The following is a 16,954-nucleotide window of genomic DNA, read 5'->3' on the forward strand; positions in this document are numbered from 1 at the left end:
CCAGCCCTCTAAAGAACAAGAGAACAGGCATACCATGAGCATCGGCACACCCCAAGCCTGGCCTCATCCGGTCATAAGCCACAGTCAGCCTCCTCCTTAGAAGGGTGCCCGGGTTGCTGGGAGAGAGGCCAGGGTGTGTGCTGAACTCAGGGCTGCACCAGCCCCCTCCCACAGAGAGACCCCCAAGCTCCTGACCTTCCACTGGGCATCTGGACCTTCCACTGGGCATCTGAAGCAGACATTTTGCAAAGCTCAGCTCATTTGCTTCCCAGCCAATAAACACAGCACTTTCCACTCGTTCTTGAGACATTATTGATTACTCCTTTGTATACTGCTACCCGGTCTGTACCTCAACATAGCGATTTAAGATTCTGACAAATCTCTATGGTTTTGAAGGAGGGAAGGGAAAAAGAAAATCTTTCCACGTTTTGCTTAAACTAGAGAGAGTTGGTGAATAGGCAAGAAGCAGATGAGGAAGAAGATTATAATAGTGTGTTAGTTGCTCAGTCGTGTCCGACTCTTTGAGACCCCATGAACTGTAGCCCACCAGGCTCCTCTGTCCACAAAACTCTCAAGGTAAAAATACTTGAGTGGGTTGCCATTCCCTTCTCCAGGGGATCTTCCCGACCCAGGGATTTAATGCAAGATTACAATGGAAGGAGGCAAAGAGAAGGCAGCAGAGACCAGGTGATGGAGCCAGCAAGCAACCACAGCAGGGACCTACACCCCAAGCTCCCCAGAAGCAGGTGGGGGCGTCTGTACAGCACAGTGCTTCTCACATGCAAGGTGCCAGGCAAAACAAATAATCATCATCAAGGGAGGACTCTCTTAAGCTGACAATTACATGTTACTCAGTTTATTAGTGGGATCTCCTGAACCACTGGAACTCACTGGCTGATCAGAGACCCCACTGCTATAGTTAACAGGTGGCTCTGCCAGTGCTGGGGACACCAAGAAGAACCAGACACACTGCCTTCTCCTAGGGAAAGGACAGCCCTCAGCCAAGGACATAGGCACACCCATGGTGGTGTGCTGTGAGGATGTCCCAACAGGAGTCAGTGATGGTTCCTGCAGAAGCACAGAGAGTGCTCAGCCTAGGTTCACAGAGGGGAAGAGGTGGGGACCCTCACCTGACATTACCTGCACAAGTGGTGGGGTAAAGGGAAGGAGCGAGGAGGTAAGGGCCATTTCAGGCACTGCCAACAGCTTGTGCAAAGCTACAGCACCTGGAGGAGTCCTGGTGGGATGATGGGGGCAGGAGGGTCTCTGGGAAGGTGAGGGAGCCAGCTTGGGACAACCCCTGCATGTCTGGGTAAAGGAATCTGGACTATACGATATAAGCAGGCAATGGGCTCCACCAAAGGTGTTTCCAGAAGGTAATTCTCTAGAAGCAGAATGATCAGTCAGAGGGCCTGAGTTGGGGCAGTGGCAGAAGGAATGTATGGAGGGAATGAATTCAAGGGATGTTTATGAGTTGGAATTAATACAATCTGGTGAACAAACAGAAAGCGAAGGAGGAAGGAAAACCAAAAGAGACCCAGGTTTGGGACTGAGGGGCCAGTGATGAGGCAGAGCCATTCAGCGGGGGAAGAAAGGAGGAAGAAGGAACCTGTTCTCTGGGTGTCTGGTTTGTGTCGGCACTGTGCTAGGCATCGTGCAACCCTATTCCACAGCTGGTATCCTGGCCTAAACCTCAGATGATGAACAGAGCTTCCAGAGGACATTGGCAGCTCCCCCGAAGTCACCAGTAAGTGGGGGGGATGTGACTTTGAATCCAGATTGTCCTTTTAACTGTGCCAGCTGAGGGCACATTGAACAGGTTTTAACTATACCAGCTGAGATGTTGAGCAGCTACAGGCATTCAGACAGCCACAGTGAGGGTGTTTCTGAGGCTCCGAAGGAGCACTGGCCTCCAGGTAAGGGGTGTAAGATGCAAGGACAGGAGAGGTTTGAGGCTGTGAACAGATGCAGTTTCTGAAGGAACACTCCTAATAAGAGAAGATAACTCTGAGGAAGCTTCACAAAAGATGGGTCAACAAAGGAGCCTGAGAAAGAGCAGAGAGGCAGGAGGAAAGTCAGGGTAAAGTGGTTTCTTATCAAAAAAAAAAAAAAGGAAGAGAAGACTCAAAAGACCAGTGAAGCCACTCACCCCTGTCACATGGATGCTGAGGAATGAAGCCTGACATGGGTCTACCGCTTTAGCAATTACAAGCACTCTGCCAGCCTTCAAGATTCAGGACCGATGCCTGCATGGCCTGGTGCTCCTCTTGCAATACTTGTCCCTGAGCCCAGATTTGCCAGTACTCAGCTCAGCCCCTACACATGCCTGGGGGACTCAGTTCAGCATCTGGACATGCCCAGCAGACCATAAGCTCTGGGAGGGCTGGGGCTAATACTCTACTCATCACTAGCTCAAAGGCCCCTAGCCAAATGCCCCCACAAAATGAGTGCTCAGTAACGATTTGCTGAATACCTGACTGAAGCCAGCTCTGTGTCGTCCCTCAGCTGTCAGGTAGCTGTGCCCTTGCCTCCTCCCTACACTCAGCAGAATTGAGGGTGATGGACTGTCTGCGGCACCAGGCGATTAGTGGGCAGAGCTGCCATGGCAGCATTTCAAAAATGGTCTCAGAGGCTGCATCTGACCTTGAGCCACCTTCCTTTTTGCTTGGTTAAGCACAGAGTCGTTTGCTTATTTTCACTGCCTTTCAACCTGGTGAAAGTGAAAGTGTTAGTCACTCAGTCGTGTCCAACTCTTTGCAACCCCACGGACTATAGCCCTCCAGGCTCCTCTGTCCATGGGATTCTCCAGGCAAGAATACTGGAGTGGGTTGCTATTTCCTTCTCTAGGGGAGCTTCCCAACCCAGGGATCAAACTTGGGTTTCCTGCATTGGAGGCAGATTCTTTACTGTCCAAGCCCCCAGGGAAGCCTGAAGCAGTGGGCTTAGCACAAAGGAAGACACGATGGTTGTTTTGTTTGGGGAATCGATCTTCCTTACATAAGGGTATTATATATAACTAGCTGTCCGCACTGCATGGTGGGATGGGGGTGGAGCTTCAAGGAACATGCGGGTAGGGTGGCTTCCTGAGCCAGTGCCCAGGTCTTCTGAGCCTTTGAAAATGTGCTTTTCCTACAAACACTGGCTGCAGGAGAAAAGTGTAGCGTGGAAGTCAGGAGACTGAGTCCCAGCTGAGTCACTATCCGGTCATATGGCCTTGGGCAAGTCCTCCAACACGCCATCATTTAATGAGTACCCCTTCTGCAAAATGTGGCCTCAGCTCCCCTCACTGCACTGTGGGCGCATCTGTGGTGTGGTCAGGGCTGGGGTGATTCAGGGTGAAGAAGCACCTACAAGCACACTCCCTTCTGAACCCATGCCAGTCTCCGAGCACTGTCCCTAGAGCAGGGCCCAGCACCACCCTGCAGCGGCCTCTCGGTCCTTCTGGAACAAGCATTCCCTCTTGTGCCAGCCCTGGGGGCACTGGCTAGGAAGTGGCAAGGACAGAGGTTTGGAGCACAGGCTTTGGGTTTCTACAAGACCTGGAGTGCAATTTCCTCTATTGGGTGTCTGGCCATTGGCAAGACACCAAATGACTCTGTCTCCCCATTGGAGCCTGCTTACCCAAAGGGGTCCTGTGATCACAGGAGATAATGCAAAGAAAGCGCCCGGTGCAGGGCTTGATACAGAATGAGCGTGCAGGAAATCTTAGCTATTATAGCAATAAATATTACCTATGGCTTAGATCCATACATCATGAATACTTCCAAAAACTTAATAAAATTAAAGATTACAGAGACCTAGGGATATTTTCTAAGCCTCTGGTTGTAGGAGATGGAGACCTAGGAAAGGAGAAGGGACTGCCCTAAGGCCCTCAGACTTCAATAGGACCCAAAGCAAGGAGTCCAGCTCCTACATGGGATGGGTTGTGATGCTCCATCCCCAGCTCCTACAAGGGCCCTGGTTGGGGCAGACACCCTTGGCTATGAGAACCCTGGTGTCTGACTCACCAAGGTTCTGTCCACAGCATGCACTCAGTAGAGCCCCTGGCACGATTTGAGCCAGGTCACCTCCCTGTTCTTCAGGGAGGTCACCTCACCTTCCTTAAGTAGGACAAAATGTTCTTTAAGAGTCTTCCAGGTCTAACATTCTGTAGTTTCAAGAATGGGGCCCAATTAACCACAAACAACTGGCTGGAAACCTCAGTTAACTGGAATCTATCTCAGATGTTCCTTCCTTGGAGAAACAGGCAGAGCCCAAGAAAGGAAATCATCCACTGTCCTGGGGGGTGTTCCCTGGTTCACCACGTCCTGGGCCTGCTCTGGCCCACTGGCTACTTCCTTGCACTGCAGACAAGCAGATAGGCTCAGAACAGCCCGAGGTTTCCCCAGTGAAGACCAGAGCTCAGAATCAAGGCCAGCACCTAGAACAGTGTTGTGCACGGAGCACTCGTTCCACAATGGCCCCACCAACATGAAACCCAAGCAAGAGGAAGGGGTTCTGGCCTTAATGGGGAGCCTGGGGACCCGGGACAGGGTCTGTGTGCCAGCTGGGCCTATTGCTCTGCCTGTAAAATGAGGTGATCAGATGAAAGGTCCTGTTCCCTGTGTGCTGAGCTCTCACCATCCCTTCTCCTTCTCATTACACCCAGCATGTGGAGTCGGAATTTATCTCTGGTCTGCCCTCCACTCCTGGAAGACAGAGATCCTGTCTTTATTTGTCATCATGTCTTCCCAAGCCTCTCCCCAAACCAAAGCAGAACAGGCTTCTGGAAATGTTTAGGTGAAGGAGGGGAGAGAGCAGGAAGGGAGGAAAGGAGGGGCAGGCTGAAAATCCTCCAGCACTAGCCTTCTACAGTTCCACAAAACTAAATTCTAAGGCAATTCACCAACAGTGTGTATTAGGCACAGCTGCATTCATGGTGGGAATACCTCAGAGGGGAGGAAAACGATGTGAAATGATACGTGAAGCCCTTTCAGCCTAGGCACAGCTGACTTCCTAAAGCACAGGCCCTGTGGATCCACGCATGTGAAGGCCAGCAGGCTGCGTGCTGCAGGAAACCCCGCCTTCACAGTAGGACCTCAGTGATGCTGGTGTCAGAGGCCACGACTCACTTCCGCGCTAAGCTCACCAGTCACATGTCAGCGCTTTCCAGTCCGAGCCTTACGGTTCCAATTCAGGAACACACAGAGGGATGGGTCTTATAAATAACTCCCAGTTAAAACAGAGCTGAAAATAGGGAGACAGAAGAGGAAGCAAGTCGCTAAGCACTTACTGAGTCGATAACGTTGGCTTGAAAACCTTAGTGCAAATGGCTGGTCTGGTTTATTTCCTTCTCATCAAAAGGTCAAACACAGGATTGAACCTGGAGGCACCAAGACGTGTGTGTCTGAGGATGTGTTTGAAGGGGGTGGCTCTCCTTGGTTGACAGTGTCTGAGTGAAGATCCTAACCCACAGCCCTTGCATCAGATCTCACAGTGCCACTTACTCGGTTGGTGGAAACTCGGTTAATAATCCCTGGACCTCTCTGAGCCACTGTCCTCACAGGAGGGTCTGGCCACTTGGTTGGCCTTTTAGCTCTGAGATTCTAGACCACATTTCATGGCTGAGGCCTCGGAGTAAGAGTCAGGAACCCGGAAGTCTGAGTTACATCTAAACTGTGCTCACATGTTCTGTCTGTCTCCCTTTTTTCTGTTCCCAGTAGGGACTTCCTTTAGCTGCAAAGAGGCCATACGGTTTGTGCTCTTTTGGATGCTAACACTGGGTGGAAATGTGCTTGATTCCCTTGCGACCCCCAGGGCCCCCATCTTGAGGTGTGGCGGGGAGGGGGGCAGGTGGGGCGGTACGCACGGAGCTGTCTCTGCCCTGCCGCATCCCTGCCTCCCAGAGCCCACAGGACCCAAGTCTGAAGCTGAGCATCCAGGAGAGTGCCAGCCTCAGTGCCAGGCTTTCACCCCGCCCTGCCGACCGGCGAGGAAGACCGTGGCTCCGTGTGCCGGGGGTGCTCCGTGTGCCGGGAGTCCCCTTGTGCTGGGGGACCCGGCAGAAGGCCCGCGCCGCCCTCAGCAGCAGCTGCAGGTGCCCGTGTGCACGCGCAGGATGCCGCGGCTATGCAGGTGCAGGAAGTTGAAGATCTCCGAGGGCATGGCGTGGAAGCCGGGCCGGGGCTTGACGTTGTCATAGTAGTGGTGGGTGATGTACAAGCCCGAGGGGTTCATGGGGAAGGCCCAGAAGCCGAACAGGTGCACCTCCTCGCACAGCTCGAGCGCCGCCGTGGCCAGGATGAGGCCGGTGCTGATGCGCTTGGCGCGCACCCCGAGGCTGAGCCAGTAGCGCGACACGTTGACCAGGTACTGCGGGTGGAAGTAGTACACGGCCTGCGGTGACTCGAAGTCGTCCAGCACGTACTTGACGCGGATGGACACGTCGGTGTTGCGCGTGTTGTAGAAGGCGGGCAGCAGCACCGACGCGTTCTCGTACAGCTGCAGCACGCGGTAGAAGGGCCGCCGCCACTTCTCCAGCTTGTGGAACCTGGCGGGGCGCGCGCGCAGGGTGAGACGGGGCCCCGGGCCCTCGCTGGCCCACCCTTGACCCAGGGCTCTTCGCAAAGGACTGGGGTGGGGGGGCGGTCTCTCAAGGCCACCCCCCACTCCCTCGCCTCCCTTGATCTCAGCCACTCAGCAGATGAATGTCCGCCTTTCTCCAGCACAGTTCTAGTTTTCTAAGTGGGTGCAGGAGAGGCCAGTCTGGACCCAAAGGGACACGTACCTGGTGTGTGACTGGGGGGGGGGGGGGGGGCGTTGCGGGCGGGGGTGGGAGGGAGGCAGAGGTGCGGTTGCAGGGGGGAGGGTAATCCTTAACTCACACGGATGAGAGTGCCCGGGTGGGCTCAGAGGGGAAGTGGGGGAGGGAGGCCTTCCCTAGAGCCCCCCTCGGGCCACCCCCCTGGCCTGCCTTCACCAAGGTCCCCGGGGATGGACACCAAGCCAGCCGCTGGCCCCCGGAGCCCTTCCTTCCCCACAGCCCCTCCCTAACCTTCTCTCTACATTAAACAGCCCTCCTCCCAGCTGACTCATCTCACCCTTCTCTGAATGCTGACTCTGTAAAGGTTGTGGGCATCTGTCCCCATTTAACACCTCCCCCTCCTCTTCCCCTTCTCCTGACCTGGAGGTGTGACTGTGCCCTCTTTGAAGTTTTAACACCTTAACCCCTCCCCCAGGCTTCCCAGACAGACCCCAGGAGGGAACCCGGAGGTGCTGCCTTGAGGTCTTTGCCTGAGGTTTCTCCCCAGTATCACATGGACACTCCCTGTAGGGAGCTGCCTGCCCCCTTGATGCCCTGGAAAGCCCTCTGGTTCATCTCTAGGGGAAGATTGTCTAGATCAGCGCTGTCTGAGAGAAACATCAGGCAGGCCACAAATGTAATTTTAAATGTTCTAGGAAGCACATTTAGATAAGTAGAAAGGATTAGGTGAAGTTAATTTTTACAATAGATCTTATTTAACCTGATATACCCCCATACTATCATTTTAATATGTAATCAATATAAAAGTGTAATGAGGTGTGATTCACCCTCTTTTCATAGTAAATCTTTTAGAGCAAGGGTGTGTTTTGCACTTAGAGATGGCACACCTCAATCTGGATGGTGCCCAGTGGCCATGCATGATGAGTAGCTACCATATTGGACAGGACCGGTCTAGAAAGAGGACTACTGACCTCTCTGTGATGATGCTGGGGTTCACGGTGACCACGTCTGTCTTCACCCCTACATCCATGGTGTACTTCTCTGAGATGGGGGGTAGGTTGCACCTGCAGAAGAGAAAAAGTGGTCCAACTGCATGTAGTCAGTCGTTCTAGAGGGAGCTGGGGAGCAGGGGCGTGGGGAGGAAAGGGATGGTGATCATCTGGGCAGAGGAACAGAGAGGAAACCAGCTGGGTGGAATCTTCGTGGCCTGGGCATAGAAGGGCAAGTCCAACCCCTTCCCTCACCAACCCTGAGTGGCCTAACTCTTATTTTCAACCTGTCTTCTACTTAAAGAGGTAAGCTAGAATCCCCAAAGAGATAAGAGGGGGTTTTACATGAGGAAGAAGAAATACATGGACGGGTGTCTAACTTAGGTAAGGCCACAGTGAAGCTCATACAGGTGTCAGCCACAAGGCTACCTTTGAAGAGGGGAACCCAACCAGAGAGGTAGCTGCCCAGATGACCTCATTAACAGCTCTCCATGCCCCTGTGAGTCCTCAGTGTCTTCATATCTGGTATGTCATTTGCTCCCACTTTACAGATGTGGAGACTGAGGACCTGACAGGTTTGACCCCTTGCACAGGACGGATCTGAAGGGGGAAGGGACATCCCAGAGCATGAGGATTTGCAGGGGTGGGAAGTGGGGATTAAAAGGGCAGCATTACAGGGTGGGGCACCAGAAGGGGTGGGCATGGAGAAGGAGGGGTGTGGGGGTAGAAGTGGCAGGTGCAGACCCAAGGTGATTCCTACCGGAAGACAAAGTCAGCACTGTTGATCTCCCTCCCGCAGCGGCTGTTCTTTAGGATGCCCCCGTTGCCCACCACCGCACACTTCTTAAACTGGGACCGGTAGTAGGGCATGTCCTGGGGAGACAGGGGCAGAGCTGTCAGAGGTGGCGCCACCCCCACCTTCACTGGTGCCCTCCCCTCTGTACCCACATCCACCTCCACACCCATGGCCCCACGAGACAGCTTTGTAGGGAACATGGGAGAGAAGTGGCTGTTCCACTTTGCAGATGAAAAGAGATTAAAAGCCTCGTCTGAGTTCCACGCGCAATTACAAATGAGCTGGAATGGGAAGCTAGGTCTCCACAATCTTTTCCAATAAGCCCTGGAAGCCCCCAGTTTCGAATAAGAAGAGCATACAGTTGTGCCTACCCTGTTTGCCTTTGTTTTCCCTGGTGTCTGGAAACTCAGCTTCCTTGACTTCTAGTCCACATATTTTATGCTTCCCTGGTGGCTCAGATGGTAAAGAATCTGCCTGCAGTGCAGAAGACCCAGGTTTGATCCCTGGATCAGGAAGATCCCCTGGAAAAGGACATGGCAACCGACTCCAGTATTCTTGCCAGTGCTTAATGCAGACTTTCTGGGGGATGACAGCAGCAGAGCTGGGGGCAGGACACCAGGGACCAGGGCCCTAAATCTGGCCCTGAAGCCTTTCAGCTCCGTGGGGAGGGCACAGAACTAGGACAAAGAAGTCACATAGGCCAGCATGGATGCCAGGACTTGGCAGCAGCAGGGACAAGAGACTGGAGGTGAGCAAGCAAAGCCACTTCAGTGACAGCCAGCGACCCTGGGATCTCTGCAGAGAAAGCGTGTTGAGCACAGGGGAACCCAGGACTTACCCTGGTGATGATGCACCCGTGGAGGCACTGGGAGGGAGCATCTCATAGCACTCTGACCTCATCACACCTCAGCTGGCAGGGCTGCCTGTGTTTGGGCACTAGCTGCCCACAGAGGCTCCCTGGGCCTGCCTTCCAGGGGACCACAGGCAAATAGGCAGGAAAAAGCAAATACTAGCCTGATTAAAACACCTAGTTCTGCCATGTCCCCAGTCTAGGTCTCGAGGCAACCCGAGGCAGGTGGAACCAGGCAGGCTCAGGGAAGGAGTGTAGACCTGGAGTCAAGGGGTGACCAGGCATCCTAGCTGGCCCAGGACTGGGGCACTTTGCTTGGAATGCAGGACTTAGACTCAGTCAAACTGGGAATGGCTGGGGCAAACTGGGATTGGGCACCCCAGTTAAGGGACCCAACTCAATCCTGGTTTTGCACCACAGTGAGTTGGGGGAACCATGGGCAAGTTTTTTTGAACTCTCAGTGACTTGGTTTTGTAATTTTTGTAAAATTTGTTACAAATTAAATTTTGTAATTTAAAAAATCCAGATACTGATGTACATTTCCTGCAATTCAGTGAGATGACGTAAAGCAGAATTGCTCAGCTCGGCAGTACTGATATTTTGGACCAGAGTGAGCGACTTTCACATTCACTTTCATTCCTTGCTGTGGGGGCTGACTGCACACCGCAGGAAGCCTAGCAGTATCTCTGGCCTCTTACACCCCAGTCAGGATGACCAAAAGAATCTGATTGAACCCAGGTCTCCCCCATGGCAGGCGGATTCTTTACCAGCTGAGCAACCAGGGAAGCCCAAGAATACTGGAGTGGGTAGCCTATCCCTTCTCCAGCGGATCTTCTCAACCCAGGAATCAAACCGGGATCTCCTACGTTGCAGGCAGATTCTTTACCAGCTGAGCTACTAGGGAAGCCAAAAGCATCTCCAGACATTGGCAAATGTCCCCATCTCCCTGCCCCACACAAAGACAGCCACTGGTGTGGATGAAAAGCTCACCCAGTACCTGGCCCAAGGGTGAGGGCATCAGGTGCTTATTATGGGATGGCCCGGACACCAGAGACTGCTGGGTGGCTTTCCTCCTAGCTCACCCCAGCTGGCCAGCCCTGCGTGAGAACAGCCCCGGTCAGCACCTGGGGCCTCCACTGAGACAGCTGCCAGACAGGCATCATGGAAGATCCCACGATTTTCAGTGTGATTGAAAATACAATGAGATCACCAGGAGTTAAGCTAACTCTAAAGGAGGCACTGTACCTGTCTATGGGAGACTGTCCTTCTTGGCACATTTTCCCTGGAGGGACAGGCTCCCAGGACTAGGACAGAGGAAACAAGGACATCTCACGGCCAGTGCGGGAAACTGCACTGTTTGACTTTGCCCAGAAAGAGAATAAAACGAAGCCATCTTTGGAGAAATGACCAAAAGCGTTCTGTGTTCTATGCCAGTGTTTCCCACACTTCTGAAAATCAGAAACCACCTGCAACTTTCTGCAAGTGTACATCCTTGGCTCCATCCCAGAACCACAGAATCAGAATCTTCAGGGTCAGGGTAGGAGCCTGAGAAGCTGCATATTTTTTTAACTCAAAGAAATACTCACCTTAGGGGAAGTTCAGTTAATACTTCTACGTCACATGCTCTAATCCAGGGGGTGCTAAATTACAGCCTGCAGACCACACCTGACTTACCACCTATGTCTACACAGCCAGTAGGCTAGGAATGGATTTTATACTTTTTAAGGATGGGGAAAAAAAAATCAAAGGAATATTTTATGATGTCTAAAATGTATAAAATTCAAATTTCAATGTCTAACAGGAATCAGGTGTCATTGGGACCCAGCCACAGTCCTTTGGTTACGCCTGTCTCTGGCTGCTTCATGCTAGAACGATAAAGGTGAGTGGCTGTGACAGAGACCATATGGCCTGCACATTTGGCCACCCCTGCTCCCCTTCCAGCCCTTCCCCATGGCCCTCCTTGGATCCATATGTCATAACCGAGCTGCGTGTCTCCCACTGGCATTACCTGCAAGTTCACCTGCTGTCACCAGCCTCATGTTCCCAGCCTTGCAAGACCCACCTCATAAAGACGACTCGGATCCCATCATCCTCCAGCACTGCAGTGGGAGGGTGTGTTTGACACCTCTCCAGCCCCAGCTCCTCCCCCAGTACTCCCCTATCCACCCCCAGGCCCAGTCACACCAGTGCACCCTGGTGTGCACAGCAAGAATGCAGGGAACCCCGGGCTTTCTTTCATTAGCTGTCCTGGAAGCTGGGCAGCCCAGTCCTTCACATTTCATCCAGCAAGACCTGAACACACTCCCTAACCCCCAGCCATGCCAGCAGGTCTACAAACTGGACCCACTACTCCCTGCCCTGGGCCAGAGTGCTCCAGGAAGTGCCTGTAAACAAGCATGGAACCATCCCCTTCAGGAGGTAACCATCAGAAGAGCTGAACATGCAGCACAGAGTCCCTCCTCCAAGAGTCTGGAGCCACGATCAGGCCGGAAGTGAATGCCTATGCCTGGGTTCTGTGGTGTGAGCCCTTGGCCCCCTCATTCTGTGGGCCCCCTGACTGGAGGGGAAGTGCACAGGCCCTGAATGAACAGCCTCCCTCCAGGCTTCTTGCATGTAAAGGAAAAAATAATAATAAATGTCTCTCCTGTTTAAGTGTCTGATATTTTAGGTTTTCTGTTCTAAGAAGCCAAAACTATACCAAGTCCAAACTCCAGTGTTACAGACAGGGAGAGTGAAGCCTGGCAAGACAAGGTCAGCCCCTACGAGGTCAACCTGGCAGTGCCTTGCTTTGTATGGTTGTGACTTCTTGCACACACGACCTTTGCATGTATGTTTTTGCTCTTGTGCCTCCCTCGGGTGGGAAGCAAATGCTTAATCTTCCACCCAGATAGCTTCAGGATGTTCTTTGCAAGCAAGACAATAATCAAAACTTTACAACCACTCTCTTGCCTAAAGTCATTCAAATAAGAGCCAGTGTTATTTGGCATTCAGTGTGCTCAGGACACCCAGGAACCCCAGAGGACAGTCTACGAGCCTAAGAGAATGGCCAGCCAAGCCAAGTTCCACTGGGTACAGGGGAACAGCAGAGTGATTGCCATGCCACACGGGCACAGCCACAGAAGGCCCCGCAGGGTCAGCTCCATGCCCACCCAGACTACCCTGCGCGAAGCAGCACCTTGGGAAACATGCGGAAGATCTCCTGGTTGATGTGGTAGATGCCGCTAGTATCCACCTCGTACTTGAGCTTCGTCCCCAGGGGCGTGTTCTTCTGGGTGGTGAAGAGGAAGGAGGGGGCGTTGCAGCACCTGGATAGAGTGGACCTGCCGGGCAGGAGACGGACAGGAAGAGAACAGTGACACGGGGCAGAGAACAGAGGGCTCTCAGAACGGAGGCCCTTCGGGGAGGACAGGGAGCACCATCCTTTCCCTCCCACCCCTTCTCACCCCTGTTCGTGTGTCCCCTGTCTTCAGAACCCCTCCCAATGCCCGAGCCATTCAAGGTCCAGCCAGGTCTCCCTCCGTAAGCTCCCGGCTGCCCTGTCCCCATTGGCCGCACTGCCCTCCAAAGTCCCAGAGCACAGACTGGGTACCACTTGCTTTATCCTCTGTCAACTCCCTCTTCACCTGAATGAAAGTCCTTGGGTGGCCAGGACCCTGCCTGTCAGGATTCTGCATAATGTCAGACACATGGGTATCAACAACCAGGTCCTGCCAACCCTGGGCGAAGCATTCCCACGTCAGCTTTCACAAGAGCCGCCAAGGCTTCTACTACTTCCCAGAAACACTTCCTTACCCAGCTCTAAGGGAAAACCCAGGGATGGGAGCTCTTCCTTGGTTCTTAGCCCCCATAACTAACTCTAGGCGAGGCTAACCCTGCCTGATGGTCAAAAAGCAACACACACACAGTCAACAGAAATGAGCCATTTCAGTGACTTAGAAACTGTCTCAGGAATAGGGAGGGGTCAGAAATTGGATGGTGAGTTGATACTGGGTGACTTCTTACAGAATGTGGAACCTGGTTTTCAAAAGGTTTTGGGGGTTCATGATTTAAAAAAAAAAAATTCCTGTGGTTTTCACTGACAAAAACACCCAAACATCAGCTACAGAAGGGTTAAAGCTCACACAAGCAAGCAGGCTTAGAAAATAGCCTCTGAGGGAGCGTGGGGCTGATGAGGCAGGCTTGGGAGCCAGCCAGGCCGGAGAAGCCTGGTTTTCTCTTCTCTGCAGCTGGTGTTCCGCCTGGCACTGCATTCTCCCAAGTGTGCCTGCAAGGCTTGGTGATGGGGTCAGATCCTAGACACGTCCTGCTCCCCTATTCTGGGGACCCAAGTCCCACTCTGGCTAGAGAGGGGCTGGATTTGACCAAGGACGCCAACTGTCCCCATCTCACTTTGGGGCTATGAGAGCACGAGGGTTCACTTTCTCAAAGGAACAGCAGCAGTGGGCCACGACACATTTCCGCCACAACACTGGCTCTGGGCACAGTTATACCCAGCCTCCTGGCGGCCCTGGGTGGAATGGAACACCGTCTCCATGGAGCCCGGATGTTGACTACTAACCAAAGGTCAGGACAAGCTTTCTGGAAAGTTCATGCTGAAAGTCTGGGATGGAAACCTGGGTGCCAGCCTGGCATCAAGAGGCCTGGCTTCTAGTTTCTGCTCTGCCTTCAGCAGCTGTGGGGCTCGCGGTAGGTCTGCTCCCCTCTCTGGGCCTCAGTTTCCTCATCTGGAGGATGCAGGGCTGGCTCTTCTGACCCTCTGTAATCCTGTGACTCCAAGCTTCCAAAGCCCGAGAAGGGTATACACATTCTTTTTTGTGACTCCATCTCTTGCAGAGACTTCACAGGGGAGCTCAGTTGGTTGCTGGCCATAGGGAGTAGTCTTTCCTGGGGAGGGTTGTGACTGAGGCTTTCCAGAGAGAAGGCCAGAGGCCTGGTGAGGCAGGAGCCACCGGTCAGCATTTCAAAGCAGCATCTGGCTGGTCCATCTTGTCAGCCCACTGGTGAGAATCCCAGTGAGGGAGACTGACTCATATTAACCAAGCTCACAAGTGACTGATACATAAACCAGGAGGCAAGTGTGTCCATTTGCAAGCAGTACGGGAGGGGAGGGCCTCTGTTACAGGATTCCTTTCCTAGAACTGGAATGCTCACGCCTGTGTTCCAGCACATTCCCCCACCCCACCCCACTGCACCAGGTTCCTATACCTCAGTTTAGAATCTCATCATCAGTGAGCTTGTAATGAGAGCAAAGGGGGAAGACCACTGACCTCGAAGCTTTACCTATTATAGAACATGGCAAGACCTGATGTCATTTCTCTCTCCCACACCTGGAACCACGCCCCCACCGCCAGAAGGGGCTCAGCTCTCAGAGCCTCCCCCCAAATAGTGCTGGCTAGTCCCTGCCAAAGGCTCCCACGCGTATCCCAGTTTTTCTCTTGCCACATCATCTCCCGGTGGCTTCATTATTTCCTTAGATATGTGACTCCCACTGATGACGTTTCTGTACCGCTCTCAGCCTGGACAACATCCTCTGGCATCTCCTGACCTCACTGACCCCGTCCAGTGCTCACCAGTGTGCCCTCGGTGTGCCTGGGCCTCCCCATCACACACCACCCACAATAAGGCTTCACTCTAAGGTGAAATTGGGGCTGCATCGGCAACACAGATCTTGGACCTTTTCCCTGCATTCTACATCTATGATTTGTGGGTCTCTGCAAACGACTGTTGAGCCTCAGCTGGGCTTCTGCAGTCTCAGGGAGGCCTCTGGTTAGGGGCTGCTGGTACCTGCAGCACATTTCTAAAACATGCCACTTAAAGCCGCCTTTAGACTTGGCCCAGAACTGCAACAAACTGGAAGAAATGACTTATACAGAAAATACAAAACACTCAATGTTGTTTGCTTTTCACAGCTTCCTATGCAGGATTCCTTCATGCAGATGGCTCCTCAGCACATTCAAACTACGACCCGAGTTGCTGAAATCCACTTTATACACACATTCCCAGGATCCTGTCAATTCCATTCAATGAGGTCTTCTTGTACTAAAAGCATACCAGTTCAGTTCAGTTCAGTCACTCAGTCATGTCCAACTCTTCGTGACCCCATGAATCGCAGCACGCCAGGCCTCCCTGTCCATCACCATCTCCCGGAGTTCACTCAGACTCACGTCCATCGAGTCAGTGACGCCATCCAGCCATCTCATCCTGGGTCGTCCCCTTCTCCTCCTGCCCCCAATCTCTCCCAGCATCAGAGTCTTTTCCAATGAGTCAACTCTTCGCATGAGGTGTCCAAAGTACTGGAGCTTCAGCTTTAGCATCATTCCTTCCAAAGAAATCCCAGGGTTGGTCTCCTTCAGAATGGACTGGTTGGATCTCCTTGCAGTCCAAGGGACCCTCAAGAGTCTCCAACACCACAGTTCAAAGGCATCAATTATTCAGTGCTCAGCCTTCTTCACAGTCCAACTCTCACATCCATACATGACCACAGGAAAAACCATAGCCTTGACTAGATGGACCTTAGTCAGCAAAGTAATGTCTCCGCTTTTGAATATACTATCTAGGTTGGTCATAACTTTTCTTCCAAGGAGTAAGCGTCTTTTAATTTCATGGCTGCAGTCACCATCTGCAGTGATTTTGGAGCCCAAAAAAATAGTCGGACACTGTTTCTACTGTTTCCCCATCTATTTCCCATGAAGTGATGGGACCAGATGCCATGATCTTCGTTTTCTGAATGTTAAGCTTTAAGCCAACTTTTTCACTCTCCTCTTTCACTTTCATCAAGAGGCTTTTTAGCTCCTCTTCACTTTCTGCCATAAGGGTGGTGTCATCTGCATATTGGAGGTTATTGATATTTCTCCCGGCAATCTTGATTCCAGCTTGTGTTTCTTCCAGTCCAGTGTTTCTCATGATGTACTCTGCATAGAAGTTAAATAAGCAGGGTGACAATATACAGCCTTGATGTACTCCTTTTCCTATTTGGAACCAGTCTGTTGTTCCATGTCCAGTTCGAACTGTTGCTTCCTGACCTGCATACAGATTTCTCAAGAGGCAGATCAGGTGGTCTGGTATTCCCATCTCTTTCAGAATTTTCCACAGTTTCTTGTGATCCACACAGTCAAAGGCTTTGGCATAGTCAATAAAGCAGAAATAGATGTTTTTCTGGAACTCTCTTGCTTTTTCCATGATCCAGCGGATGTTGGCAATTTGATCTCTGGTTCCTCTGCCTTTTCTAAAACCAGCTTGAACATCAGGGAGTTCATGGTTCACGTATTGCTGAAGCCTGGCTTGGAGAACTTTGAGCATTAGTTTTCTAGCATGTGAGATGAGTGCAACTGTGCGGTAGTTTGAGCATTCTTTTGCATTGCCTTTCTTTGGAATTGGAATGAAAACTGACCTTTTCCAGTCTTGTGGCCACTGCTGAGTTTTCCAAACTTGCTGGCATATTGAGTGCAGCACTTTCACAGCATCATTTTTCAGGATTTGAAACAGCTCAACTGGAATTCCATCACCTCCACTAGCTTTGTTCATAGTGATGCTTTCTAAGGCCCACTTGACTTCACATTCCTAGATGTCTGGCTCTA

General features: G+C 52.3%; 1 protein-coding gene across 2 annotated transcripts in view; it reads right to left on the bottom strand.

Annotated features, from left to right (window-relative positions):
* Positions 1-4,307: 4,307 nt before the first annotated feature.
* ST8SIA5 (ST8 alpha-N-acetyl-neuraminide alpha-2,8-sialyltransferase 5) overlaps positions 4,308-16,954 on the bottom strand; it is a 67,327-nt gene continuing 54,680 nt past the window's right edge. For both annotated transcript variants that reach the window (XM_052660430.1, XM_052660429.1), the window contains 4 exons: positions 12,553-12,697; positions 8,492-8,604; positions 7,714-7,806; positions 4,308-6,529 (listed from right to left, as the gene is read on the bottom strand). In XM_052660430.1, the coding sequence (XP_052516390.1) occupies positions 6,061-6,529; positions 7,714-7,806; positions 8,492-8,604; positions 12,553-12,697 (820 nt within the window). In that variant the 3' untranslated portion in view covers positions 4,308-6,060. The remainder of the gene's footprint in view (positions 6,530-7,713; positions 7,807-8,491; positions 8,605-12,552; positions 12,698-16,954) is intronic.

The sequence above is a fragment of the Budorcas taxicolor genome, chromosome 22 (assembly GCF_023091745.1).
Source record: "Budorcas taxicolor isolate Tak-1 chromosome 22, Takin1.1, whole genome shotgun sequence".
Classification (NCBI taxonomy): Eukaryota; Metazoa; Chordata; class Mammalia; order Artiodactyla; family Bovidae; genus Budorcas; species Budorcas taxicolor.